At 48.5% G+C, this 27,589-nt stretch overlaps 1 protein-coding gene across 3 annotated transcripts in view; it reads left to right on the forward strand.

Moving 5' to 3' along the window:
* Positions 1–26,698, forward strand: part of ACLY (ATP citrate lyase) — a 26,893-nt gene extending 195 nt beyond the window's left edge. The window contains exons 2-29 of one of the 3 annotated variants that reach the window (XM_014959163.1): positions 1,268–1,275; positions 6,228–6,398; positions 7,967–8,089; positions 9,218–9,280; positions 9,957–10,147; positions 11,100–11,179; positions 11,650–11,780; positions 13,500–13,618; positions 14,079–14,215; positions 14,603–14,664; positions 14,815–14,932; positions 15,086–15,240; positions 15,587–15,677; positions 17,859–18,000; positions 19,844–20,012; positions 20,498–20,602; positions 20,855–21,051; positions 21,158–21,239; positions 21,607–21,717; positions 22,161–22,288; positions 22,483–22,576; positions 22,842–22,996; positions 23,741–23,891; positions 24,415–24,558; positions 24,766–24,879; positions 25,346–25,428; positions 25,664–25,740; positions 25,870–26,156. In XM_014959163.1, the coding sequence (XP_014814649.1) occupies positions 6,240–6,398; positions 7,967–8,089; positions 9,218–9,280; positions 9,957–10,147; positions 11,100–11,179; positions 11,650–11,780; positions 13,500–13,618; positions 14,079–14,215; positions 14,603–14,664; positions 14,815–14,932; positions 15,086–15,240; positions 15,587–15,677; positions 17,859–18,000; positions 19,844–20,012; positions 20,498–20,602; positions 20,855–21,051; positions 21,158–21,239; positions 21,607–21,717; positions 22,161–22,288; positions 22,483–22,576; positions 22,842–22,996; positions 23,741–23,891; positions 24,415–24,558; positions 24,766–24,879; positions 25,346–25,428; positions 25,664–25,740; positions 25,870–25,964 (3,276 nt within the window). In that variant the 5' untranslated portion in view covers positions 1,268–1,275; positions 6,228–6,239 and the 3' untranslated portion in view covers positions 25,965–26,156. Of the gene's footprint in view, positions 1–1,267; positions 1,276–6,227; positions 6,399–7,966; positions 8,090–9,217; positions 9,281–9,956; positions 10,148–11,099; positions 11,180–11,649; positions 11,781–13,499; positions 13,619–14,078; positions 14,216–14,602; positions 14,665–14,814; positions 14,933–15,085; positions 15,241–15,586; positions 15,678–17,858; positions 18,001–19,843; positions 20,013–20,497; positions 20,603–20,854; positions 21,052–21,157; positions 21,240–21,606; positions 21,718–22,160; positions 22,289–22,482; positions 22,577–22,841; positions 22,997–23,740; positions 23,892–24,414; positions 24,559–24,765; positions 24,880–25,345; positions 25,429–25,663; positions 25,741–25,869 lie in introns of those variants that run through there. The other 2 variants (XM_014959162.1, XM_014959165.1) reach the window with 2 other exon arrangements.
* The last annotated feature ends 891 nt before the right edge of the window (positions 26,699–27,589 follow it).

Consider the following 27,589-nt stretch of genomic DNA (forward strand, 5'->3'; position numbering starts at 1 on the left):
CCGGCTCGGTGGCCCTAACCGATAGTTATTAGCGCCTTGTACAACGGGAGAAGAGCCATGAGCCTCCCGGTGTGGGAGGGAACCGTGTATCACCCCCCCCCGACCTTGAGGGAGGGGCGAAATTTTTTTCCATCATCCAAAATATTTTAAAAAAACCCACCCAAATTAAAGATTTTTTCCTGCCCGGTGGAGCGGGAACGGTTTGGGGGAGGAAAGGGGGAGGTTGGTCGCGTTGGTTTGAGTCGCTCGAGTGTTTCCCTTCATCCCAGCACCCAAAAAAATGCCTTTTCCAGCAGGAAAATCCCGCTCTGGGTATTGGGGTGTCCGGGGTCTCTTCTCACCCTGGTTCTATCCCGTAGCAAGAGGGGTTGGTGACCACCCTCGGGTGTCTCTTTCGTTTCCCTTGGAGGGCTCTTGACAGTTGCAGGAGCTGCGAAATGGCTGTTTTCCAGCCCTTTTGTTTGCTACCTGCAAACACCTGCTGTTTGCTTTCTTCCTTTGGAAATCCTCTTCCTCCTACACACACTCTCCTCTTTTTCTCTCCGTGAACACCATTTGGCGCCTGCCGTAGCGTCCCAAGACTGAGAACTTTACGTGCAACCCCAGTATATTCTTTGGAGGTTTAATTTCCTCTTTAATTTCCTTTGATTCAGTCCAGAGCTGGGAGCATCAGCTCCCCTCTCTAAGGCTGTAGCTCAAGCCCCGTGGAGTTCCCTCTGTCCGAGAGGTGCCTGTGGTTGGGAGATCCCCATCCCACCACACGCTGCTCCCCTTGGAATGGGGACCTCGTATGGAGGAGAGGACTGTGGGGAGCCCTGCTGCCACCATCCCCTCGACAGGTGACCGGGGGAAAGGATTTAGGGAACAAACTTGTTGAGATCCTTCCCCGAGGCTGCAGAATAAGGTGGCCTTTAAAGACGGGACTCCAAAGACCCCCGTTCTGGCACTAGATGCTGAGCAGGGTGTCTTGGGTCTCTCTGCCGCTCTCCATTAGCGCTGTTGGTAGCCCCTTTCCTGCTGTTAGTAGCCCCTTCTCCTCCCCAGCTGCTGTTTTTTCTCTCAAAGGTTCCAGTTCTGCGGGGAGGCTCCTCCAGCACTGGGCACCCACCTGCCTTGCATCACCCCTGGGCGTTTCGCAACGCCAGGCACGGGGTGATCCCACACCGTGGAATTGTCCCAAATTGGCTGGTGGTGGCTGGAAGGTGCTGTGGGCCCCTTCCCCACCCCCCCTCTCCCCCCAATGGGTGACAGCTCCTGCCTTTGCCAGGTGGAGCCTGACGTAACCCTTCCTGCTGCTGGGGGCCAAAAACTCTGCCTGGTCTTGAGCTGTGTTAATGAGTGACCAGGGAAGGGGGGGAGGATGCTTTGACGTGGGGGTTTGTTGACATAATTCTCCAGGGAGAGAAGGGGCATGAAATCCCTGCTGGAGAGGGAGACCTTTCCTCCCAGCGTCGCTCGGGTGTGACTGGAGCCTGGTGCTGGTCTGGAGAGAAGTAAATCGTGTGTGGGAGCGACACGTTCTGTGTGAAGAGCTCAGAGTCAACCGCTCAGACCAGAAAGGCTTTAAAGAAAAATAATCCAGATTGCTGTCCTTAATTTTTCCCCTCCTTTGCAGAGCAGACTATTGCCCTGAGTAGTGCCCCATCATCCGAGCTCTTTAGGAGTCCAGGAGACTTCTCTGGGCTCTCTTGTCAAGAACCTCTTGTTTCTCCAGCTTTTTTTAACTCTGAACTGTCCTGAGTTTTCCCTCCAGCCAGTTGCTGCTGCATCGGGGCAGATAAATCAGTTGTGTCACAGCAAATGCAGCATCCAGCTCTTCGATCCTTGTCTGCCTTGCGACCATCACGCTGTTTTTCTCTTGTCAATCCACTCCAGAAACTTTCTCCCAGGGTAACTTCTTTTGTTGGTATTCGACAGGTGATGTTTTGAGGGAATTGGTGCTTCTGAGCCCTTGAAAACGTGCTCTAACCCCCTTCTCTTACTCCCGCTGGGCTCGCTAGGGAAGGCTGAAAGCTCTGGGAGGCTCTGGGCGCTCCATAAGTGCTGAGCGTGGCTGAAAATGAGATTATCTGTGAGAGATGAGAGTCCAAACCTGCCTCATTGTTGGGAAAGGGCAGAGATTCTGCCCCCCTGGTTCTGTGGTGACCGGCAGCCCCCTCTCTGCTCACCGAACAGATGCAGGCAGTTGATGGAGCTGCTCCAGTGATGTCTCTTTGGTGGAGCAGGGACCTGCTGGAGCACTTGCAGCTGGGAATTGCTGATGCCCTATGGATTATTTTTTTCCCTGCTGATCCTTTAACTTAACAGTTCAGCAGCTGAAGCAATTGTTTTGTGCTATCCCATGAGAAAGGCAGAGTCAGAGCAGCGGAAAAACTGAGTGAGGGGCATGATTAAAAGGTTGCTAATAATTAGGAAATGTCTCAGTGAACCGTGGGCAGATAAGGGCAGAACAGTCTCCTTCCCGCTCTCCTGTTGCCATGACTCGAGGGTTTTGTCATTTTTTTTTTTCATCTACTGTGATTGTAATACTCCTCTAGGTTTTCTCTCTTTACCCCAGTAGTGTTATTGCAAAAATGAGGTGATGAAACTGGGGGAGCGGCAGAACGTGGTGGTGGGAGAAGGAGTGGGGTCTCAGAGCTGAGATGTCCCTGCGCTTGTGTCCCTGGGGCTTAAGCAATCCCGTGGACGTAACCGTTGTTCCCACTGACTGTTGGACAGGACTGTTTTTGGGGAGACCTGAGGGATGTCCTGGGTCCAGTTTCCTGCAATTGCAGACGATTAACTTCTTGGTCATTGGCGTAATTGGCATCAGCTCGATTGTTTGGATTTGGACATGTGGACTGCAGATCTGGGGAAAGGGGAAATACTTAGGTGTTTTGGGTTTGGTTTTTTTTTTTTAGATTAAGAAATACGTTTGCTGTTTTCTTTTATCCATCTGCTTCCCCTGCAGAGAAATGTCAGGCTTTTTCTCTGGGCTGGCCGTCAGCGTGTTGCAGGGCAGGCAGCTGATGGATTTTGAAGGGCTTTGAAAACCAGGGTGCTCCAGCTCCCTACCAGGCAAGACAAATAGCTGCAGGTAACTTGGGAGCAGGAGGTTTTTTTCTCTCCGAAATAGCACTGCTTTAAAGCAAAAACCATAGTGGAAAGTTTTCAGCACTACAGCACAGCTGAGTTACTGTAGTGTGTGTGTGCCCAGCTGTGAGTCGGGGCAGCAGTGGTGGCTGTGGGAAGGGAGCAGGTCTGTGTGTGCTCACAGAACACAGCTGGGTTTTTTTTTTTCTGGTGGGGTTTTCTTTGTACAGCTCTGGTGACTACTCTGGCCTGACGTACAGCCACTCCTGTAGCTTTGGGAAGCCTTTCCCTGGGGCAGACTGGCCGTGTAATAAAGCTGTAAGTGTTTGCACGGAGAAGCCGTTCTTTTTTGATGGTGTTTATCTGATGTACAGAGGGTGCCTTGGAATTAAGGGGAAAAGCTGTCTCAGAAGGATACTGGGTTAGCAAAGGAGAGATGTGAACCAGCTCTAGAAATCCACTTGAGACTCTTCTTAGTCTGGTGCAGCAAACTTTTGTTGGTTTCTAGTAGTTAAATCCTTCTGTCTCTGGCAGCTTCCTCGCTAATCAAGATTAAGTGGTCAAAGCAACTCTGCTAATCTTTGGGTTTTTAATGCAGATTCCAGCCCAGCTCACACTCCTGCAGCACTGGGGCATTTGCAGGGTGAGGATGGGCAGAGAATTGCAATCGGCAGGAGTTTGTGCAGCAAATCCCCAGTTGCTCCTGAGGCACAGGCAGCAGTGTCTGCATCCTGCTCCAGAGCTCGTCTCCCCCCACGGCATGTCCAGCTGCTGCTGCTCCCTGCTGCAGGTTACTTCTCTGGGGGCTCTACACACTTTGCCCCCTTCACCTCCCTCTCCAGTCTCAATTCTAGAAAGCTGTGGTGGTTTCACACCAAGCAGAGGACATTTGCCCAGAGGGTTCTGCAGTGGGGCTTCCAGCTCCAGGCGTCTCTGGGGTGAACCCAGTAGTACCAGGCACTTCTCTGCACCAATTCCACTTCCTCTTCCCATACAAGCTGCTGCTCTCTGCTCCCTGGGAGCTGCCTGTAAATCCTGGCCTTGAGATAACTGTTATCTCAATGTCACCCCCTATCTAGTAGGGAAGATCCCGATTTCTGCTGAAGTCAGGGCAGAAGGGACTGTCCCGAGCCCCAGGGCTCGGTGTAACTCAAGGGCTCCGGTTTTCTGAGACATCTCTGTTCCCACACACCTCTGAATGCAGGTTTTTAGGAGTGATGCCTCCCAGATGGCAAATGCAGCACCTCAGTCCCATGGCTGTGTGGGGTGTTAGGTCACGGGGGGGTGGGAGGACAGGATGTGGGTCTTGCTCTGCAGGGACAGATGGACAAAACAGGCTCGTTCATGAGAACTTCCCTCTCCTTAGGCTGTGGGGACTTCAGCACTGGGGTAATAAAAACAAAGTGGGGTTATTTTTAGCAGACTATATATAAGGTGCAAATGTTTGTGGTGACACGACGAGGGGTTTGATTCTCTGAAGAGAGATAAGGTGCTTCAGAAACGCTGCCCGGTGCTGCTCCGAAATGAGAATCCATGGGAAGCCCCACTGCAATCCTGATGGGGTTCTACATAACTGTAATTCGCTGAAAGCAGGAATGCTTTTTGTTTTAAACCTTTTTTTTGCCCTTTCTGTAGCTTCTTCTCTTCCATTTTAACACTTGAATTGTTTGAAAAGGTGTTAGCAGTGGATTTGACTGCTGGTCCTTAAGCCTCGTCAAGAGCTTTCAGTAACAAAACTTGGTCCGACCAAGCCTCTTTCTTCCTGTTCTGGGGAAAAAGGTCTTTAGATGATGGGTAATTATTCCCTGCCATATTCTGTGCTCGCTTATCAGATGAATAACCCAGCTGATTATTGATAGTTATTACCTGGAAGGTAGCACAAGAACTAACTGGAATTCAAAGCTGTTTGTCTCCATGGGTCCGAAGCAGGACGTTATTTGGTGCCAGCAGGGGCAGGCAGCCCCACCAGGCTCTTCAAAGGCATCACTGTCAGATGCTGGGATGGAACCTGAGCTCTCCTTGTCTGTGTTGATGTCTTTCTACTTTGCAGCTCTCCCAGAAACCCTCCTAAGCATGTTTTTGTGTTTCCTGCTGTGCTTGGGGACTGGTGATGTGACCTCCAGTCGCTCAGATGCAGCATGAGCTGCTGCCTGAGCTCCTCTGTCACCCTCTGACCCCCCAGAAAACCCAAACCGGTGACCTCTGGCTGATGGTGGGACTGGGTTCCGATGTCTGACACACACAGACAGGCTCACTGGGATGAAGTATTCTGAAATGTTTACTGCAGCTAAAAATAAATGCATCTTTGACACCTATGACTTTGTTGCTGCGCATCAGAAAGACAAGTTACAGCCTTGAGAGGAGCAATCGTGTTCTTGTGTCGGTTCAGAATGCACTCTTGAGAAAAGCCATCTCCAGGGGAAATGTGAAATGGGAATTATTTTTTTTTAAATTATTTTTCTCAAAAAAATCCCCAAACCGTCTTACCTTAATCTTCTTTGTTGTCTTGAGCACCTTGCTCTGTAGGGTGTGAACCTGCTTCTGGGACATCCAGGTTCTGAAACAAAAAAAAATAAACCATGGATGTGAATGTGTTGTGGGTTTGATAATGCTGGCAATGCTTTCTGGACCCTTCAGAAGGAGGAGGGGGGATTGCTGATTTCCCCTTGGCCCAGCTCAGACTGGGAATACAACCTGCTGTAAGAAAACAAGTGAGAGGGAGGGTTTTCCTCTCCTGTTGCCTTGTTGCTCCCCAGTAGTGAACTGGGAGAAGTGGAGGGGTGTGTTATGCTGACCCCCCAGCAGCAGATGGGGGGCTGTGCAGTTTAAGGCACGTGTCAATATCTGAGTCCCCCCCAGGATGTGGGGGGCTGCTCGGAGCTGCAGGGCTGGCAAAGGCAGGGTGGTGGCTGGAAGGAGCTGAGGGATCTTGCCTCTACCCACAGGAGGGGATGGACTGTGCTCAGGGGAATGGGGAGGAATTTAAGCAACACTGATAGCTCTTGCTTATTAGGTGAGTTTTATGGCCTCATTTATAATGCGGTCCCCTGTATTTGCTTGGCTTTTGGGTTGAGCTGGGTGATTGGGAGTTTTCTGTGAGAACTGGGCTCTGTTCCTGATTGATTTATTATTATATTTTTTTTATTTTAAATTCAGACTAGGTAACCATGTCAGCCAAAGCCATCTCTGAGCAGACGGGGAAGGAGCTCTTGTACAAGTACATCTGTACATCCTCTGCCATCCAGAACCGCTTCAAGTATGCTCGAGTCACCCCGGACACGGACTGGGCACGGCTCACCCAGGACCACCCCTGGCTCCTGAGCGAGGTAAGGAGCTACCTCTTGCCTTGCTGAGCCCAGATGCAGCTCAGTGCACTGCAGCTGCTCCCCTGGGCACGGCACGTCGTGCCGCGGCAGGTTGCAAGCAGAACTGTGCTCAGGATCTTTCCTGAAGGACCGGTCGCTGCTGCTGCTCTGCAACATTCATTTGCAACACTGATGAAGAAATGAGCCTTGCTTCAGGGCTGTTGTATCACCTTCCAGGGGCTGGCTAGAAAATTCCTTTAGGGACTGTGAAATACATGAGCAGAGAGAGATCTGCAAACAAGCAGCTTCTAATAACCACACAGAAGGCAAAGGAGGCTAATTCAGGCAAATCAGGGCTCTTGAGGTGCCAATCCCTGCTCTCAAACCCTGATTTTTGAAGTCACAGAGAGCTTTCTCTACAGTAGCTCTTACGCTCAAGTTCCGCTTGGGTTTCTTGCTTTCAAGCACAATGCCAGGCAAAACTTCCATTTCTCCTTTTTTTCCTGTGCAAGATCTTTTACATCTGTTTCATATCCATTCGCTTTCTGTAGAGAGAAGATATCCAGAACTCTTTTCATTAGCTGTCCAAGCTGGCTCCTTTCCAGTGGTTAATTATATTAAGTCACTGGTTGGTGGAACATAAATGTTTCACGACCCTTTACTGGCTGATGGAAGCCCTGCACTGAGTAATTAAATGCTCTACGCTCAAGCGCGTGAGTGAATTGCTGGAAGATCTCAGCAGTGCTTCTGAAAAGACTTGCAGGAAGCCAGAAGGGAGCCAGAGTGATACAAATCCTTTCAGGCAGGGTTCTGTAGCACTGGAAAGGGCTACAGGCTCCAGCAGAAAGACCGTGATGAGCGTCCTGTCCTGCAGCTTGGGCTGTTCTGGCTCTGTGCTGTACGGTGCTGCAGTTCCTGGACAGATCAGCTGTACAGGAGAATAGCACCCTTTTCTTATTTAAAAAATAAAAATGAAATAGTAAGATAGAGAAGTGTGTTGCCCAGGAACAGCTTTCTGTAGGTATCTTAGAAAGTTGTTCTCAGTTGGCTGAAACGTACAGGACCCTCAGCCCCAGGGGGTCTCAGGTCCATCCATAGTGGCCCTAGGAGCTGTCTCGGTGGCAGCCAGCTGTGCTTGCCCTGGCTCTAATAGTGTCCTTATGAGGTTCTGCTCAGGGAGAAATATTAATTTCATGATGCATCTTACACAGAGAGTTTGCAAAACTGCCAGGATGCTGTACGCTTTTCAGCATCTTTTTTCTTTTTTTTCCAGAAGTGAGTACATATACCCTCTGACAGCTGCTTTGAAACTTAGCAAAGTTCACCAAAACAACCTGTCACCTCAGTCTCTGATGTGTGCTCATGTCTGAGCAGAAATAAGGCAGCTCTTGTCAAAGTACAGAGTGAAAATAAAACTACAGGCATGTTGTACCAGGAGCTGGGTTTGCCAAGAGACTAAAGAAATTCTGCAAGGACGTTTGCTGTTCAGAATATATTGAAGTTTTTGTTTCGCTGTTTGGAGAGAATCTCTCCCCCAAAATCACTTTCTGATGCTTCTTTCCTTTAATCTCTCTTGCACAACGTTGTAGCGTTTAGTGGTGAAGCCGGATCAGCTGATAAAGAGACGTGGGAAGCTGGGACTGGTTGGAATTAACCTCACTCTGGATCAGGTGAAGGTTTGGCTCAAGCAGCGTCTGGGCCAAGAAACCACGGTGAGTGCCACCCGAGTGCCAAAAATGGAAGGTGGTTGTTTTTTTTTTTTGTTTGGTCTTTTCTGGCTACTTGCATGGGAGGAGCTGGCGTGCAGGTACTTCGCTTGCTTATGGTGGTTTAAAATGCGTGTTACACTGATGCCAAAGCAGGTGAGAAACTGTCCTGTGTGTAAATGACAATGAGAGGGAGCCCAGCTCAGTGCTCCTTGGTGCCATGGGCTGCCCGAGCCCGCTGTGCAGGGCTGTGTGCTGGGACCTCCGCAGGAATTAGCACCATTATCCAAATCCCTTCCACTTGGGAGCCAGCAGTTGAGAGCTCAGATGCCATGTCACGTTGGCACAGCTGCTTCCCTTTAATACCCAAGGCAGATTTAACCAGACAAGTACAAATAGTGTCATAAAACTGTCCTCTTACTGTAGCCAGCCAGTTTTGGCTGATGACTGAGTGTCGCTTCGAGTCCTTATTTTAACTCGGTGCTGGCTTGTAATATTTCTTCTCTTGGGAATGACACCATGAAACTAATGATAAAGAAATGCCTGCCATCCTGGCTGCTGTGCTTGGGGAGCTGATGGAGTTCTGCTGCCCTGGCCCTGCCGTGGTGCCTTGGCTGAGGCTCCAGCAGCCAGGCCAGTGGGGTTTGCCTGAAGGCCATTGTGAAACCGCCGCAACTGCCTCTCGTGTGCCTGCCCAGCGGGAGCCAGGGGTGTCGAAATCTCTTCTTTAGCACAATCCAACAACTGCACGTAAAGGAAGGGCTGTGCCAAGGACTTGAGAACAATGATGTTTGCTCCTCAAGTGGGAGCTTCCACAGCGCTGCTGGAATGTCCCTGGAGCCAGGAAATTGGGTTTGGGTGGCAGGAGGGCACCTCCACAGGACAGTCCCTGGGACCTTGCTGTGGTTGCTGGTCCCTGCAGGAAGAGACAAAAGGGTTCTCTTGCTCCTCCGTGCTCCCTGACAGCACCTCCAGGGATCTGCTCCCACTGCTCCCTGTCCAGCTCAGGAGTTCCCTCACTTCTGATTTTTCTCAAGTGATTTTTAGAGCAGTGTTGATTAATTCTTGAAGTTCGTCATAAGTGTGGGTATTGGACAAGCGTTTATTGGTGTTTTTCTTGTTTTCTGCCTACAGATTGCTAATGCTAAGGGAATCCTAAAGAATTTCCTGATTGAACCCTTCGTCCCTCACAAGCAGGTCAGTCTACAACATAGAGCATTGAAAAGGACTTTTAAGTCTCTTTTGACTTGCACGTGGCTTAGATGGATTGATGCAGTGGAGAAACCAGAAGCTGGGGAGTGTGCTGTTGTCGACGCGCGTGGTCAGAGCTGCAGGAGCAGCATCAGCCCGTGCCAGGAGCTGTGAATAGCCCTGTTGGCTGCTCCTGCTCTGCTGGGAGGAGGTTTCAGATCATGGGAGAGGGACTGGGTTGACTGGGAAAAGGCAGCTCGTTGCTCCTTGAACCTGGCACTCCGAGTGTGGAAACAAACTGTTGATGTGGGAGATCTCAGTTTGTGCTGGTGAAATATTCATACCCTGCTACGGCTTGCGGGAAGGGTATCATTACCTAAGGTATAGGAGCTTGTGCTACACAAGAAAAGACTCTTGTTTACACTTCAGTTGCGTAAAATGGGAGCAGTTTTCACCAGAAAAGGGGTTGTCCCTGGCAGAATTCAGCAGGCACTGTGTGCCATGTCACCCCCCTCCCAGGCCAGCACAGCCTGGGGGTGTCTGTGCTGCTCCAGTGCTGCTGCTCCCCAAAAGCTGAGCGGGGGGGCTCAGGTCCCCTGTCCTCAGCTCTGACACAAGAGCCACCTCTTCAGGGTCTTCTCTGGGTGTGACTTGCTGATGCCTGTGCTTGGGCCTGGTGCAGGAGGAAGAGTTCTACGTGTGCATCTATGCTGCCCGGGAGGGAGACTACGTGCTCTTCCACCACGAGGGGGGTGTGGATGTGGGAGATGTTGATGCCAAAGCTCAGAAGTTGCTTGTGGCGGTGGATGAAAAGCTCAGTGAATCAGATGTAAAGAAACATCTCCTCAAGCACGCACCAGAAAATAAAAAGGAGTAAGTACAGGTGCCCAGTGCTGGGCATGGCAGCCACCCAGCAGCTCCTCTCCTTTCCTTCCGTGCAACATCCCTTCATTGTGTTTCACCCCACAGCTTGCCCTCCTGCCCTTCGTGCTGCCCTTAAAAACATGCCGTGCATCCTAAATCCATAATCCTCTGACCTTATCCGAGCCTCTTGTAAAACTCAAAATAAGTGTTCCCAATGCTTCGAGCCCTCACTTGACGGGAGCACTTCTCAGGTTGCTGAAGCCTTCACCTCTGAGATGTAGGAGACATGAACTGAATTTTGATCCTTTGTGCCAGCACAGAAGAGTTCCTTTTATTTAGTTGAAATGGTGATGTGAATCCAATTGCTAACTTGGAAACGTACTCTCCCTTGCTGTGGCCTAGCCTAAGAAGGCATTCTCTTGGATTCCTTCACTTAGTGAAGCAAGCTTATCCATAGATCTCAGAGCTTCTTCTGTATCTGCTTTAATTAGCTGCCTATAGCTAGTTATCTTAATATGAGTCACGATTTTTCCAAAAACATAACGTAACCACTGATGGCGTCGTTCAGCACTGAAAGGCTGAAGAAGCCCATCACTAATAGAGCTTCCTGCAGTCTCTCCCTGTCCTGGCTAACGAAGCTCAGTTCTGACAGATGTGTATCTGACAGCCAGAGCCAATGATGCGTTTCCATCTCTCAAAGAGATTAAACAGACCCACCGTCTACATGACAGTTGTGAGCAACTGTGTTCTCAGCAGAGTTTGGTGGAGTGTAATTAAGATGAGTCATCAAGGTCTCCCTTTCTTTGAGTCATCTCCTGGGCTTCTTCCAGAGAAAATGAATGAGAGTGACAGAAATTGGTAGAGAGTAGATCTGCAGATTGCCACTGACAGAAAGGAGCAGAGCAAGGCTGGGCTTTGTGTTTGGCTGCTTTAATGAACTTGTCTTAAATTTTGTTTACAGCATCCTGGCTAGCTTCATCTGTGGCCTCTTCAACTTTTATGAAGATCTGTATTTCACATACCTCGAGATCAATCCAATAGGTAACAGCTACTTTTGGGAGCAGGACTTTCTGTTCTAAAATATTAACATACGTACTTTATCCTGCTGTTTGATGTAGTTGCAACAATACCAGGAGGCATATGCAAAAGAAAAGTGACTGTGATGTGTCCTGGAGCTATTACTTGAATGAATGAATGAAAAATGAGGGCTCCTTACAGGTGTCCTCTGTTCTCTGATTTCCTGTTGGGGTGTTAAATCACAACTGAAGAATATAAAAATTGCTCTGTTGGATCAGAACAAACCAGGACCTGAGCCTGGCCTGGTCCATGGGCACTGGTTAACTCTTACAGGAACATGCTGGCTTGGTAAATACAAGAGGGTGAGCAATGGGGAGGAAGGGAACTAGGGTGACCTGGCTTTTGTAACGATATCTCTACGGTGTCAGATTGTGTGAGTAAATCTGTAACAGATTGTACAGAGCTAATTCTGATTTATTTTTTCCCAAATGCAGTGGTGCACAATGATGGTGTCTACATCCTTGATTTGGCTGCGAAGATTGATGCGACTGCTGACTACATCTGCAAAGTGAAGTGGGGGGATCTGGAGTTCCCCCCTCCCTTCGGCAGAGAAGCTTACCCAGAGGCAAGTACCCACTCTGCCCCACATCCCTCTGCTGTGGGTGACAGGAACAATTCCTCATCCCTCGTATCTCCTCGAGGTTTTCCTCTCTTGTGGGTTCTGTGCTGTGTTTCAAGTACCTTGGCATTGCCATCTGTGATAAGAACTTGTGTGAACCTGTGCACAGGTTGCTGCAGCACCAGGATTTCTCCTCATCGCCCTGTGCTTGGATGTTACTTCAGTTCTTTAATTCGTAATTGACTTTTGTAAATGGAGGCTTATATTTAACTTCATCCAGCTGTGTCCCAGAGCTCTGTACTCGTACACTCTTCTTTCTGTGGTTCCTGCCTGTGTTGCTCCCCTGTCAGACCATCAGTTTTTGTTGGAGCTGGTCACTGGCACCTGATGCTCCCTCTGCATCTCAGTCCTCATTTCTGTGCAAACTCTGTGTGCAATTATGAATCCAGAAAAAATAGTTACCATCTCTTCAACTTCAAAATAAGAAATTAAGATGTTCATACACCTGTTTTCCTGAAAGGAAGAGGCCTGCAGGCAAACCTGTTGTTTTACAGTTAGAAGTGCCTGTTTCCTCTTAGAATTCCCCGGGTCTGTGCTGCTGGTTTGTACACAGTGTCCCAGCAGCCTCAAAACCCCTTGAAGTAGAGCTCTCCCCTCAGTTGTTCTGTTACTTATTTCAGGTGATTATTCTGCCATCTCCAGAAGGATTTATGTCCTGACTTTTTCATTTTGATAATTATAATTATGCTTCAGTTGGGGAAGGGTTTTGTAACATGGCCAAGAAATCCATTTAGCTGTTTCTCTCTATGTACCTTGCTGGATGCCAACACTTAACTCAATTTGCTCTTAAAAGGATTAGTTCAGTTTTTGTCTCTGAATCATCCCTTTGGAAGTCACTGGGAAGGTCATTACGGCAGTGCCTTTGCTGAGAATGTTAATGAACTCCTGGTGAAGTGCTCCTCAACAGGCAGCACACGGGGGTACAGGAACACCCCATCGAGCCAAATTACAGCTCTCGGTGATTGTGTCCTCAGCTGCAGCACAACCGGGGAGGGTGTAGCCACTGGTGTCTTGAGTTTTAAATTTCCTCTGGTCTCAGTCTGCATACAAGGTCAGAAGGAGACTCTTCAGTTCAGAGGTGTTTGATTCTGTGACTGTCATAAGTGGAAGTGTGAAAGCTGGAGCTCCCCAGGGCTGTTTGAGCAGAGGGGGGAAGGAGGCGTCGGTGGGGTACAGCTCTTCCAAATCTTTTTATGTGCAAACAGGAAAAATCTGCTTCTGGATCTGCACTCTGCAAATGAAGTAATATCAAATTTATGTACAGCAATCACTTGTGACGTCACCTGGGACAAGGAAGAGACAAGCCACAGACCGTATCTAGACAATGTAGTCTTTGGAGGCTGTAATTTTTTTTTCCAAACAAATCAAAACTTCAGTGTATGCTCAGGCTGATCCCCTTTGAATTTGTTACAGAGAATGGCACGAGCTGTCTCTGTCCAGTCTAATTCCAGTGCTCTCTCTTGGAGAACACGTAACACATCAGTCCTGGCCCTGGAGGGGCCGTGTTCCTTACAAAAATGGTGTTTGCAGTTCTGCTCTCCCTCAGCTTCAGCTGAGAGGAGATGTGGGAGCTCTGCAGGTCCAAATGGGCCCAGCACTGTGACCCCCTGCTTTGGAAGAGGGACCTGCAGAAGGAAGGTAACACGTGTGCTGCTCTGTCTGCAGGAAGCCTACATCGCTGATCTGGACGCCAAGAGTGGAGCCAGCTTGAAACTCACCATTCTCAACCCCAAAGGCAGGATCTGGACCATGGTGGCTGGTGGCGGCGCCTCTGTTGTCTACAGGTAAGAGGAACAAGGTTTACAGTGCTGGTAAAAGGTCATTGATGCAGCCTCTGGAAAGGAGACTCCTCTAAAGCAATCCTTCCCACTCCGTGAGGGCTTGGGACCTCTTCAGAACGCAGATGCTGTGTGGGTTTCTTGCTGAGATGTGGAACGTAGTGTCCCTTAGAGATAGTTTAATTCTGGGAGGTTGAGATATGTCAGCTTTTTGACTTGGAAATGAACGAGGTGGCTGAAAGCTGTTTCTGGTAACATCCTTGCTGTGGCAGTCGCTGAGTTCCCATCATATCTAGGGAGTGTAACGAGTTTAATCATGACTGGCACGAGGGGAGAGCAGCTTTGTTTTCAGGAGGCAGCGTGATGTCTCTGTCCCCCTCACAGGAATTTGGAATGCTTTATTAAGACATTTATAGTGACTCAAAAATTGTAACCAATCTCTTAAATAACTTTCTTTTTTTTACAGTGACACCATCTGTGACCTGGGGGGTGTGAATGAGCTGGCTAACTATGGGGAGTACTCGGGAGCCCCGAGCGAGCAGCAGACCTACGACTATGCTAAGACCATCCTCTCCCTCATGACACGAGAGAAGCACCCTGAAGGTAAGGGACTCACTGGGGTTTCCAAGCTGCTCAGCTGTGAAGCTGCACGTGGGGAAAAATTCTGCCTGAACCTGGGCTGTTACTGTGCTTAGACCTCCCTGGCAGAGCCTTCAATGTGCTGCTGCCTTCCAAGTGAAATAGGGATGGATTTATGTCAGCTCTTGCTACAGAGACAGGATTGAATGTGGTTCGAGAGATTCTTATCAGAAAAATTCTTGCTTAATGCAAAGCTCTTATCTCCCAGGCTCTGCTAAACACAACTTATTGCAAACTGCTGGCGAGTCTGAGCTACAGCATAGTTTCACTTTATGTCCTAAACTCCTTCATGATCTTACAGGACCCTGTGCTCTTGAAACAGTTTTATTTATGTGTTGTTTCTTCCCTCAGGTAAAATCCTGATCATCGGAGGCAGCATTGCAAACTTCACCAATGTAGCAGCCACCTTTAAAGTAAGTGACTCTTCAAGAAGTATCAGGAACACCCACAGTCACCACCCCCAGCTCGGGGCTGTGCTGGTGCTGACGGGGTGTCTCTTCCAGGAGTCCCCGAGGTGATGGGATGGGGCTGCCCAGCTCACCTGTCCTGGGTGTCTCTTTTAGGGCATCGTGAGAGCGATCAAGGATTACCAAGGCCCCCTGAAGGAGCATGAGGTGAGGATCTTTGTGCGAAGAGGAGGCCCCAACTACCAGGAAGGTTTACGTGTCATGGGAGAAGTTGGTAAGCACCAAACATTTCCTTTGGTTTTGTTCTCACATCCTCTTCCTTCCTCCTCCTTTCTGCTGAGCCTTTCCAAGGTTCAGTGCTCCTCTCTGGCAGAAGCTCAGCTTGTTCCTCTCCCCCGAGGCTGACTGTTCTTCTGTGCACACACAGGGAAGACCACTGGGATCCCCATCCACGTCTTTGGCACGGAGACACACATGACTGCCATCGTGGGGATGGCACTTGGCCACCGGCCGATCCCCAACCAGCCGCCGGCCGCAGCCCACACGGCCAACTTCCTGCTCAACGCCAGCGGCAGCCCCTCGGTGAGTCCTTCCCCTGGTCTACCTCTTGGCCACCATTGTACTTCTGCAAAACTGTTTAGTTTAGGAAAACCAAAGTGCCTCTGCCTGCGTGGGTTATCAGGAGGGGCCATCCCAACGCCCACCTCACTAGTGCAGAAAATGCGACCCCTCAAAACCAACGATGTGACTCCTGCATCTACTGAGAACTCAGTTGTTTGGGAGTTTTCCCTCACTTGACTGAAATGGTCCTATCTCAAAATTAACATTCTTTGGTTTTCTTTGTAGATTAGCAGAGCCAAGGTCTCATCCTACTGTCTCCAGGCCCTACCTGGGACACTGACCCTCACTGACTTGGCTTCTCTTTCAGACTCCAGCACCGAGCAGAACGGCCTCCTTCTCCGAGTCCAAACCAGATGACATTGCTCCAGCCAAGAAGGCAAAACCAACAGCCCCTCTTGGTAAGCCCCGCGTTGGAAACGATCACTAGCAGCTCTCTCTTGTTCCTGAAGAGAGAATGTGGACTGGAATAATGCTTTTTTTCTGGCTATAAAGGGAAGCAATTTTGTGGTACCTGCCTTTGTTGTGAAATTAGTTAAGTGCTTTTAGAACGTCACCACGTGCTATTTGCTCTTAGACAGGACAAGTCAGAGTTGCTTTACCTGAGATGTTCCTTGGAACGCTCTGCAGTTTCTAGTTGGCAAAATGCAAAACTTGATGTCCAGATACCTGGAGAGGAAGCTGAGTGGAGAGTGCTCCAGTTCACTTGTTTTTTAACAAAAGCAAACCCCCCAAGCCCGAGTGCTGTGGGGAGGAGGGAGCAGCAGCACCCCCCACCGTGGGGACGACAGCAGCCAACTGTCAGGTCGTTGCCTGAGTGATTCTCTCTTTAACAGATTCAGTCCCAGCTTCGAGCCCTGGTTCAGGTAGGACACGTGTGGTGAGCTGAATGTGCCTGGCCTCGATGGCAGCTGACTTTTTAGTTCTTGGTTTTGTTGCTGTGTTTTCTCTCCAAAAGTTTGCAGTGTTGTCTGGTCCTTCCTCCTGCCCAGCATATTTAGCTATCACCGTATGAACTCTTCATCTGTTTTTTCAAGTGCAGATCACATGCTCCTTTGCACAACACCTTACTGTTTCTGGGGGAGACAGGGACAGATCTCAAACAAACTTTAATTTTTCTTCCCTTCTCCCCCCCACAATCATTACAGATAAAAACAGACCTAGGCATATGGTGAAAAGCTCTGTTCTTGTTGCATTCATGAAGAAGGAATCACTAACCATGCCTAATAACTGGCATTTTGTTCCAAAGGGAAACAAAACAGTGCAGGTGCCGTGCTTATGAGCCTTGAAGGGCACAGAAAAGTCACCAAAAGAACTAAATGTTCTTGTTGCCTTATCAGTTCAGCAAACCATTAAAGTTTGTGCTCAGTGAAGTTACGGGGACTTTAAGGACTTTCTTGAGTTCTGTTAGATGAGAATAAACTGCTGAATCAGGGTCAAAGCAGAGTTTCAGGCCATCTCCTGTATCGTAAGATGAGGGGCACTAGAAGGAGAACTCTCAGATTCTTCCTTGTGTGGTCTCAGACAAATGGCATCACCTTTCTGGGCCTGCATTTTCCTGTTTATGTGAGCACTGATACTACCTCCTCGCAGGCACCTGCAATATAAGTGGGATTTTTCAGTGGAGGCAGTTTCCTAATAACAAGTCATGTGGTGGTGCATCTAAGCTGTGAACATGCAGGGCTGGAGAACAGCAACTGATTCCTTGTTAAAGCCAGAAGAACAATATCCTGTTTAATCCCTAATGCCATTCACTTTTGATTCAAAGCCAAAGAGAAATTAGTGGTAGATGGAGTTGGCATCAACAGTTGGATCAGCTCTGAGTTCTTAAGAGTTTTAAAATGCCTGGAGTCAAAGGGAGGAACTTGGGGTTTTGCTGTGACAAGTGGCGTGGATAGACTTTAAGCAAACACTCCATCCTCACTTGCTGAACTGCTGCCTTTCCTGTGACAGTTCCCCAGGGCCAAGTTTTAGGCCATATATAAATTCTTGGAACCATCAGGTTTGTGTTGGATTCAGGTCATCAAATAAACCTGAAAACAAAAGCTGAGTACATAGAGCTGCTTTGCTTTCTTTGTCCCCTCCATTTCCTGCTTTTCTTTTTATTTCCTATTACCCTACTGTGGTGCCCTGGCAAACACAGGAGACAAACCTCCTGTGGTTCCCCCAGACTGTAGGCCATATGCAAATAAACAAGTAAAACTCAAAGTTTCCTTCCTCTTCAGCTTTGTGGAATAAAACTATGTGGGAGGAACACAACTGGTTCATGTGAGGGGAGAAGAGACACGTTTTCATGTACCTCTCCTCCACCAGCTCCCCCCCAGGGTTAAGCACTGGCTCATTTTGTGAAGCCCCAAACCTGGCTGTTGTGTTCAGGATCCTGGGAAGGGGGATGCTGCTTCATCTGCAGTGTCTTCCATGATTTCGACAGCGTGGCTACTGCATCCTGCAGGTCATCTGCTGGGTTCAGTCTGGAGGGAGGAGAATATGCTCATCTGGGAGACTTTGAGCAGATGTTTGGCCAAGTTGCAGCTTTTGTCTTGCACAGATGTGCGTTTTGAATGCGTTTTGGTTTTTTTCAGGTAAGGCTACAACTCTCTTCAGCCGCCACACCAAAGCTATCATTTGGGGGATGCAGACACGGGCTGTGCAAGGAATGTTGGACTTTGATTATATTTGTTCCCGGGACGAACCTTCAGTGGCTGCCATGGTTTATCCGTTCACGTAAGTAGCCTGTGTGAGCATGTTATTTTTCTGAGCACTTCTTCTGTTAGCTTCCTCCTCTTCCAGCCCCTGCTGCTCTCTAGCGTAGCTCTGCCCCACTCCAACATCTCTGCTTTAACACCTTCTCCTGTGCTCCCTTCCACCAGCCCGTTGGCTTTGCAGATTTGCTTCCTGCTTCCCTCGACCACTGATTTCAGGCTGTTCACGTTTGCCACGTAATTCAAGTCCCACTTCGTGACCTTTCAAAGTGTGTCCAAATTCTCTTCCTCCACTCAGCCAGTAAGGAAGGTATGACCAGTTGGGCTCTCTTCAAAAGCCTACTGGCTTGGCAGAGGTAGTAAAGGCTCCTAAAGCTTCTGCTGCTCATCTGCTGTTTGCTGCATGTTTGTCTGAGACATCTTGATTTGTGCCTGCAGCAGCTGGAATTGTCACCTCCAAATATTAGCCAGAATCGGAGCAGCTCTGCTCATAGGCTAAAGCAGTCTGTCTGTCTGTCACGTAGCCAAACAAAACTTAAAAAAATAAATAAAATAAAAACCTGTTCATCTTGTTCATACTTCTCCCTATAGTCACGGTTGTTTCTTAGCAGGCAGGAAATGTGTGGATCCCTCAGTGGGACAGTTCTCTTGTGGTGGGCACCCTCTCTTACCTTGTCCCCGCAGCTAACGTGGCTGGGAGGGGCTATTGGGCCTTTCCAGTTGCCCCCAGGAGGAACCCCTGGAGCACAGCAGTGCATGAGCTGTTCTGTCACCGCACCTCATGAGTGCGGGGGGGTCCCTGTCACAGGGCAGGGAGCGAGGAGGAGGAGGGTCTGCCTGGTCCCCTGCTGAGCCAGAGGGATGGGAGCCCGTACAGAGGGAGGAGGCCTGTTTCATTTCTGTGGTATTTCCAGACATCCTGGATAGCTGATGTCTAATCAACCTTCGTCCTGCAGAGAATTTAACCTCTTGACAGTTAAGTACCTTGTGCTGTTAGTCTGCAGCTCTGATGATAATTGCAGCTCTGTAATACCCTCTCAGTGAGAGCAAACCTCAGGGCACTAAAATTGAGTGCAGGCGCAGTCATATCGACAGACGAGTGGCAGCCCCTTGCAGTGCTGCAGTTGTTTAATGAAGAAAAAGCAACAGGGATTAAAAGTTTAAGGCTACATTTAGTTACCTGATTCTGCTTGACCTTTTGGAGGAAGCCAGGCTGGCAAAACCTGGAATGTTCTGTTACAAAAGTACCGGGGGAACAGCCAGTGTCTCCCAACTCTCAAGTGATTGAGCAGTGTAGACTCCAATGAGGTTCCAGTTGGAGCATCTACTGAATATAAAAGAAAACAACTATAGTGAGACTTCCCCAGGCACATCTCCTGCAGCGTGTGGGGCAGGGTTTGCCTGTAGCAGGATAGGAAGTCGCCCAGCCCACACATTGCTGTCCTGACTGTTCACCACAGATACTGGTTTCCCATTCCCCCCAGTCTGGTATTTGTTCCAGCCCAGTAATGCAGCTTTGCATGCACCTCATTCATTACTCTTTCTGTGCCTCATTCTGTCTTCCAGCTTGGAGTAGAATTGAGGCTCTGGTAACTTCACTGTGGGAGAGCTTATTCATCTTGCTGGATGCCTCTGTCCCCATTAGCCCGTCTCCTTCCATATGCTGCTCTGTTCTATTCTCTGAAGAACCTCCTGCTGTTAGTATGGTCCCTCCCCGTGTGCGCTCACCCGCTGGTGAGCCTCACAGTCAGTCTTGGTGTCTGAGAACTGGGGTGTGTAAACTCCTCTGTCTGCATGCGCTGCACCCCTTCGTCTCCCCAGTAGCCTTAAGAGTCAGGGCTCTTTCTTCTTCTCCTCCTCTGTAGTGGTGACCACAGGCAGAAGTTCTACTGGGGCCACAAAGAAATCCTGATCCCAGTCTACAAGAACATGGCAGATGCCATGAGGAAGCACCCAGAGGTGGATGTTCTCATCAACTTCGCGTCTCTGCGCTCTGCTTATGACAGCACGGTTGAAACCATGAATTACCCACAGGTGAGTGAGGGACCTAGAAGAAGCCCAAGAAAAGAAGGAAGATCTTGTCAGCAGGGCATCAGTGTCTCTTAAACCACGATGGCATTGGCAAATTGGCTTGGTCTCCCAACTTAGCAGATAAACACCTGGGTTCTAACTCCTCCGAAGCTCTAAGGAGGATGCTGGAATGGCACAGAGAATTCTAGTGCTGGACTTGTAATTTTTGTAAGAGGAGCTCAGCACCTCTTTCTTTAGGAGTGGTTACTTGGGGAGGGTTACAAGATGGCACTGCTCTATGTGCAAGGGGGGCAGAAACCTCTCTGAAGAGTGCCCTGAGACTACTGTGAAGATCCCAGTAGACTGTGGATCTATGGCACAGCGTGAGCTCCCAGGGGCCCGACCAGGCAGATCACACCTTGAGCAGTTTTTTGCCTTCTCTGCCCTGCAGAGTTCATTAGAGGGCCAACACTGGGGGGGTATTAATTGTTTGTTTTATCTTCCTGCAGATCCGCACCATTGCCATCATTGCTGAGGGCATTCCAGAGGCCCTGACGCGCAAACTGATCAAGACTGCTGATAAAAAGGGAGTCACTATCATCGGGCCTGCAACTGTAAGAACTGGTGACCTCCTTCTTCTCTTGTCCATCTGTCTTAATCTTCAGATCGGCTTTCTCTGAAGGATAAAGTATATCCTACAATCCATTCTCTTTAGTCATATGAAGTCCACCTTAGTTTCTCATTTTAAGGTCACGTTACTGTCCTCCATTGTTTGTATAAATCCTGAGGAGACTGCCTTACCAAAATGTTCTTAAGTGGCATGTACGTTTTAAAAGGCTTTACCTCTTCCCCTAATTTTCTTGTAGGTTGGTGGGATCAAACCAGGCTGCTTTAAAATAGGCAACACAGGAGGGATGCTGGATAATATCTTAGCATCAAAACTGTACCGTCCCGGCAGCGTGGCTTACGTCTCACGGTCTGGAGGAATGTCCAATGAGCTCAACAACATCATCTCCCGAACCACCGACGGGGTCTATGAAGGGGTGGCCATTGGAGGTGACAGGTATGAGTCTGCATCATCAACAAAGACACCACTTTTGCCTGTCAGTTTTTCTTCTTTCTGAAAGAAACTAATTCAACTTCTACCGTTTCCCCTCTATTCTACTCAGGTATCCTGGTTCAACGTTTATGGATCATGTCTTGCGTTACCAGGATACTCCAGGAGTGAAAATGATCGTAGTACTTGGAGAGGTGAGTGAGAGCAGCTCATTCCTGTCTGAAAAATACCCAAGTGTTTTGTTTTGGGAGTATCTGACCTGGCTGCAAGGATGCTGAATAACATCTACAGATCAGAACAGCGTGAATATCTGATGCTTGAATGTCTGGATTTTTATTTTGTTTCTTTAATCAAGAAGAAACTGAATGTATTCCACAGACATGTGTAGTCTCCTCTACCTCAAAAAATAATCAAACAAGGAGCCTTTGTTCTGAGACTTCAACTGTTACTCAATGAAAAAGGAGGGGGAAATCCTCCATGTAATGCTTCTGTGTGCATCTTGGGGCTGATTTCTACAGAAGTAGAAAGTGTTGAACAGCTCAGCTCTCTTTCTTACTGCAGATTGGAGGCACAGAAGAGTACAAGATCTGCAGGGGAATTAAAGAAGGTCGTATCACCAAGCCAGTGGTGTGCTGGTGTATTGGGACTTGTGCCACCATGTTCTCGTCAGAGGTATGTGCAAAAATGGGGGAAAATGCATGAAATAAGTATATATTCACAATAGGAAGAAAAAAGCCGACTTCTGTAGCCTGCCACTGGCAATTTCTAGGGGATTCTGCACATTTGTAAAGGGAGCCCAGAGATCCCAGGGAATGCAACAGATTCCTGCTTCTGGAGTAGGAATGGGGAAGGTTTATGTTAACCAGCTCTGGAGAGTCGGGGTATTCAGGGAGGCAGAACATCAGTGGGAGAATCTGGGGTGATTCCAGATCAGCAAATGCCCTGCAGTGCTGACTGCAGTTGTAACCAAGAGTTCTGTGAGCCCAAATGAGAAGGCAGATGAGCAGTCACTGCTATTCCTCTGGCACCAGTTTCCCAGGCAGTTCTTTATTCTGCTTTACTCTCCGCAGGTGAACAGCTTGTGTTCCTCACTGCTCTCTCTCCTCTTGTTTTAGGTGCAGTTTGGCCACGCAGGAGCCTGTGCCAACCAGGCCTCTGAAACCGCTGTTGCAAAGAATCAAGCCTTGAAGGAAGCGGGTGTGTTTGTTCCCCGGAGTTTTGATGAGCTGGGAGAGGTCATTCAGTAAGTCACATTAACAGGGACCTGCAGCAGGGGACAAAAGGCTGTTAGGGCACTAATTCTAGCCCGAGAAAGGAATATATTCCTGCTTAAGGAGAGCAACTTCTATTCATTCTGGGTTTTTAAGGTCTAGATTAAGACTCCCTTGCTTGTATCTCTTAGAAGCACTTCAGTTAATAAATGGCTTCTCTCCCTAGGTCTGTCTACCAGGATCTCGTGGCCAAAAGAGTGATTGAACCAGCTGAGGAAGTGCCTCCTCCAACTGTGCCAATGGATTACTCCTGGGCAAGGGTGAGCTGTGCTGTTTTACCTGCTTTTCGGTTCCTTAGAGACCAGACAGGGTGTTTGCTGTGATTCTGGACAATTATGGTGATAATGGTGTTGCCTTGGGGCTTTATCTTGTACTTTATAGTGTTATCTGTGAGCCCACATTCTAGGCTGTGGAAACAGCTCTGAGGGCAAGCTCAAGGGGTGGTTGTTTGTCCACTCTGTCGCCTCCTGCCCCTTGATTCTGATGAGAAATGTTTAAAATCCCATCCTTATGCTGCAATTTCAGGAGCTGGGTCTGATCCGCAAACCGGCTTCCTTCATGACCAGCATCTGTGATGAGAGAGGTCAGGAACTGATCTATGCTGGGATGCCAATCACTGAGGTCTTCAAAGAAGAGATGGGCATTGGAGGGGTTCTGGGCCTGCTCTGGTTTCAACGGAGGTGAGGCAGCTTTTGGTGAAAGCTCCTAAATTCTTTGTCTTGAAGTTTTGCATGTTTATTAATAGACTTCTAAGCCCAAAAGTAACTCTAGGGGTTCCTTTGTGGATGTAGATTCATTGGAAATGCCATCTCTGTATCCCCTGCTCTGACACCACTTCAGCATTTCAAGGCTTCACACAGTATGTTTTAGTCCTGGGATGAAGTTTTCCATAAGTTCTGTGGTGCATTGAGGAAAATTCTCTGGTCTAGGCCCATTTCACGCTCTCTGATTACTTGCTTATTTTTGGCACTTCCACTCTGGGGAGGTTGGGGAGTGTACAAACATTTGCTATCCAGCCTACAGGGAACCTTCTGAAGGGCAGAATTTTGCTGCCTTCATCTGATCTTGCTTCCACGAGAGGCACTTTGGCACGGGCTGTGGTTTCTGTCTCAGCAGAACGGGGTGAGCAGAACCGTAGCGCAGCCCCGGGGCTCTTGGGGGGACCCATAGAGCTGAGGGTGCACAGACTCGAGCTCCAAAGTGACCCTCAGCTCTGAGCCAAACAGCTCCTGTGGAAACCCCACACAAATCTGATCTCTGTGAAAGATATCAGGAGGTGCTGATGGGTGTTGTGACCCTACAGCTCCTCCTCTCTCCTCTCTCAAGCGTATGCCTAAGCCAGAAATCACTGGCCAGTAAACACCAAGTGTCTTGTCACTCAGTTTTTCTTTACAATAAATGACTGTGGTCTCTTCCTGGCCCAGGTTACCCAGGTATGCCTGCCAGTTCATTGAGATGTGTTTGATGGTGACAGCAGATCACGGGCCCGCTGTGTCGGGAGCCCACAACACCATTGTCTGTGCAAGAGCTGGAAAAGACCTCGTCTCGAGCCTCACCTCAGGCCTCCTTACTATTGTACGTACTGCATCTCCACAAGATTGAGCTTTGCTACTCGTTGCTCTGCCCAGGTTTTATTACTGTTAATTTAAGATATAGATTAGCTGCAGAGCCGTGGATGGGTTGTGCCTGTTCACTCGCACTTTGAATTTCTGTTGAATTCAACTCAGATTGATGTTCTAGGCTCAAAACCTGCTCCACTTCTCTAATGCTGATGTGTGTCATTTGGGTAGAGAAATATTTTATAGAGGCCAAATTGTCCCTATATGGTTGCCTAGTCTCTTCCAACACTGACAAGTAAAAATATGAATAAAACAGACTTTAAATTGCATCTCCCCCCACGCTCTGTCTCCAGTGGAGATGCGTTGGCTGCATATTGACACTTGTGTCGAGTTACAAACAGATGCTTTATCTCAAGACTGCCTGACTTTAATTTAATCAATGCCACATTGATAGGCAGGGCAAATTGATAAGATAATCATGTTTAGTACCTTAACTGGGCAGCCCTTTGCTATAATTCCCTTTTGTGCACTGCACCCAGGGTGACCGGTTTGGTGGAGCACTGGATGCTGCAGCTAAAATGTTCAGCAAAGCCTTCGACAGTGGGATTATCCCCATGGAGTTTGTGAATAAGATGAAGAAGGAAGGGAAACTGATCATGGGCATCGGACACAGAGTCAAATCGGTAAGGAAATGTTTGTACAAACTGGAGGTTTGTTTAGAGGGGGGGAAAAAACAAATCAAAAAGGAAAGAAAATTAGCAACTTTCAGAGGCAGCAATTGACCGAATTCTCAGGACTTAACAAGTACAAAACCTACAAATAATAAAGCTTATGGCAAGTACCTGTGCAAGGGGCAACACCAGTGACTGTAATGTCATCTTAACTTGCAGATAAATAACCCAGACATGAGAGTTCAGATCCTCAAAGACTACGTGAAGCAGCATTTCCCTGCCACCCCACTGCTGGACTATGCACTTGAAGTAGAAAAAATTACAACTTCTAAGGTGAAATGCACTAGCATTCATCTCCTCTTGAGCACTTTTCTTACTGGGGGGACAAGTGACGTGGGCTTTATGCTGTATTTTATTTGCAACGCTTCATAAATGGTTCCTGGGCCAAGTCCAACTACAGCTTGGTAAGGCTGAAGGCACTTGTTGGACACCAGGAAAATGCTGAACAAACCAAGCCCCGTTGTCTGTGTCGTCCACAGTTCCCTCAGCATGAGGCAGAGGTAGCACCATAATCTCTGTGGTTTGAGCCAGATGCAGGCCCGTAGTTTGGGGCTGCTTTTCCATCACTTGCATTAAGTGTGGATCTCACTCACGTTGCTGAACAGCGATGTCTGACACTGGGCTTGTGTGCCCATAATTACAGGCAACCCTCAAATTACCCATGAGGATGGAAGCTGCCAGGTGAACACCATTTGCCACTATTGACATCTTTATCGGGGTGTGTTTTCATTTCCTGCAGAAACCAAATCTTATCCTGAATGTAGATGGCTTTATTGGCGTTGCCTTCGTAGACGTACTCAGGAACTGCGGCTCTTTCACACGGTGAGTAGGTCGTGGGCTCTTCTCTTGGTCCTGCTCCTGTGACAGTGATGGGAGCTCACCTGGGGCTGGGATTTCCAAAAGATGTTGTGAGGGGAAACGTAGCCTGGACCTGGAGGAAGGAAGCTTTCACATGAATTTGGTGTCACTACTGGCACTAGAGCAGACTTCACAGCCCTTCTAAAATTGGTTCCTTAAATGGATCGCCATGATGAACTATAATTTTTTTCATTTGTAGGGAAGAAGCAGATGAATATATTGATATAGGAGCTCTTAACGGCATCTTTGTGCTAGGCAGGAGTATGGGATTCATTGGTAAGTTTGCCATCTTTCTGCCCCTTCCCAGAAATCAAATTAATTAATACAGAAATTTATTTCAAGGAAAGTAAGATGAGGAGCAGAAACTTTGTGACCCAAACCATTTTTTTTTATTTTTTTTTTTAGGACACTACCTGGATCAGAAGAGGTTGAAGCAAGGTCTGTACCGCCACCCGTGGGATGACATCTCCTACGTTTTACCGGAGCACATGACGATGTGAGAACCTGCAGCGTTGCCTCGGGACGTCCCTTCCAGGAGCTGGGAGCCAAGCACAGGACAGCCACAAATGGGACTGTGATGTATAAAGGCCACTGGTACATTGACATTGGGCTGCCTGGTCAAACTGTGCAAAGCAACTGTTTTATAAGAATAGAAGCTTACTCTAATAAAAACCAAAACTTGTGATATTCCATATGTTACCTGCTGTATTTAATACTGTCTCTCACCCCTTTTATTTTTTTTTTTCTACTCGTTTCATTTTGTTTCCAGAAAAGATGTTAAGGGTTTTGGGAGGGGAGTTTTGCTCCATTAGTTGGTAACATGCTGTAACTTTTCCTGATAGAGGGGAAAGAACCCATCATTCCCATAAACCATGACTTTGGGCTTTATTTTTTTCTGGTTATTTGTTGTTTTTCAATTTGTTTACTGTGTTCTCATCCTCAGTCTGATTGTATCCTGAATAGTGGGACCACTGCTTATGTATAACCAATGTTACTCAAAGCTGGTGTAGTAATTTAAAGTGTAAAGTTGTAACATACTGCTGTTAAAACTGTGAAACTACGTGTATTCCAGTGTCTGTATTTATGCAAACAACTTCTCATTTGCTATTAGATTGCTGGTATATGGAATGTCACTCATATTATCTGCAGATGCAAAAATAATCTCAGTAATAACTTCAGCGTCCTTGTCTGTGTATTGAAACCTAACTCGAATAAATGATACACTACTAATTTATTCTTTTTTTTCCACTTCTGGCTTCTAAAAGTTGGTCCTAAGTGTGACAGGAGTGTGTGACAGGAGGGGCAGCAGCAATCTCACAGAATCCCAAACCTTGGGGTTATTCCCCTCGTGGTGTGTGTTCTGGGGCATCCAAGGGGGGGAAAACAACTCCAAAACCATATCAGAGTTAACCTGTTGTGTTATGTGTGTGTGTCAAGATGAAATTAAACAAATGAGAGAAGGAATTATAATTGATATAGCATTATGTGAGAGATAGGGAGCTGTATTGTGTTGTAAATGTTGAAACAATCAACTCCACCTCACTTCATTCCAGTTCACACACACACGTTTTTAAAAAGTACCTTAGGTGGAGTGAGTGAATCCTCTGGTGAAGTCCCTTCCCTCCTGGCCTGCCCCAGAGTGGGGTTAAGGAGAAAAAGGATGAAAAGGGTGGTAGCTCGAGGCTCCGGGTGTTTGCCGCTTGGCAAAGCCACCCCCTTCCCTCACAGCTCACCCGAGTTCCCGGAGGGGCTCTGCCCGCCCCACCGCTGTCACCAGGGCCGGGCCCCGGCCTCTGTCCCGCCGTGGGGCAGCCCCACAGCTCCCTCCCGACGGGTTTTCCGCGCTCGCTCCCTCAGGGAGCAGGAACCGGCCTGAGGCGGGGGGGGTGGCTCCCCTGACGCCGTGCTGCCCCAAACTCCCCCTCTGCTCGCTGGGGAGCGACTGGGACGCTCACCTCGGTCAAACCCCTGCTCCCCCAGCCGACGGCGGCCCGGGACGGGGGGACGGTGAGGGGGGCCCCGCGCTTGTACCAGCTCCCCTCTCAGCGGCCCGGCCGCCATTTCACCGGCGGCGGCGGCGCCCTCTCGCCGCCAGGGGGCAGCGCAACGCTCTCCCCGCGCGCAG

This window comes from Calidris pugnax, unplaced genomic scaffold (assembly GCF_001431845.1).
Source record: "Calidris pugnax isolate Ruff unplaced genomic scaffold, ASM143184v1 scaffold341, whole genome shotgun sequence".
Lineage (NCBI taxonomy): Eukaryota > Metazoa > Chordata > Aves > Charadriiformes > Scolopacidae > Calidris > Calidris pugnax.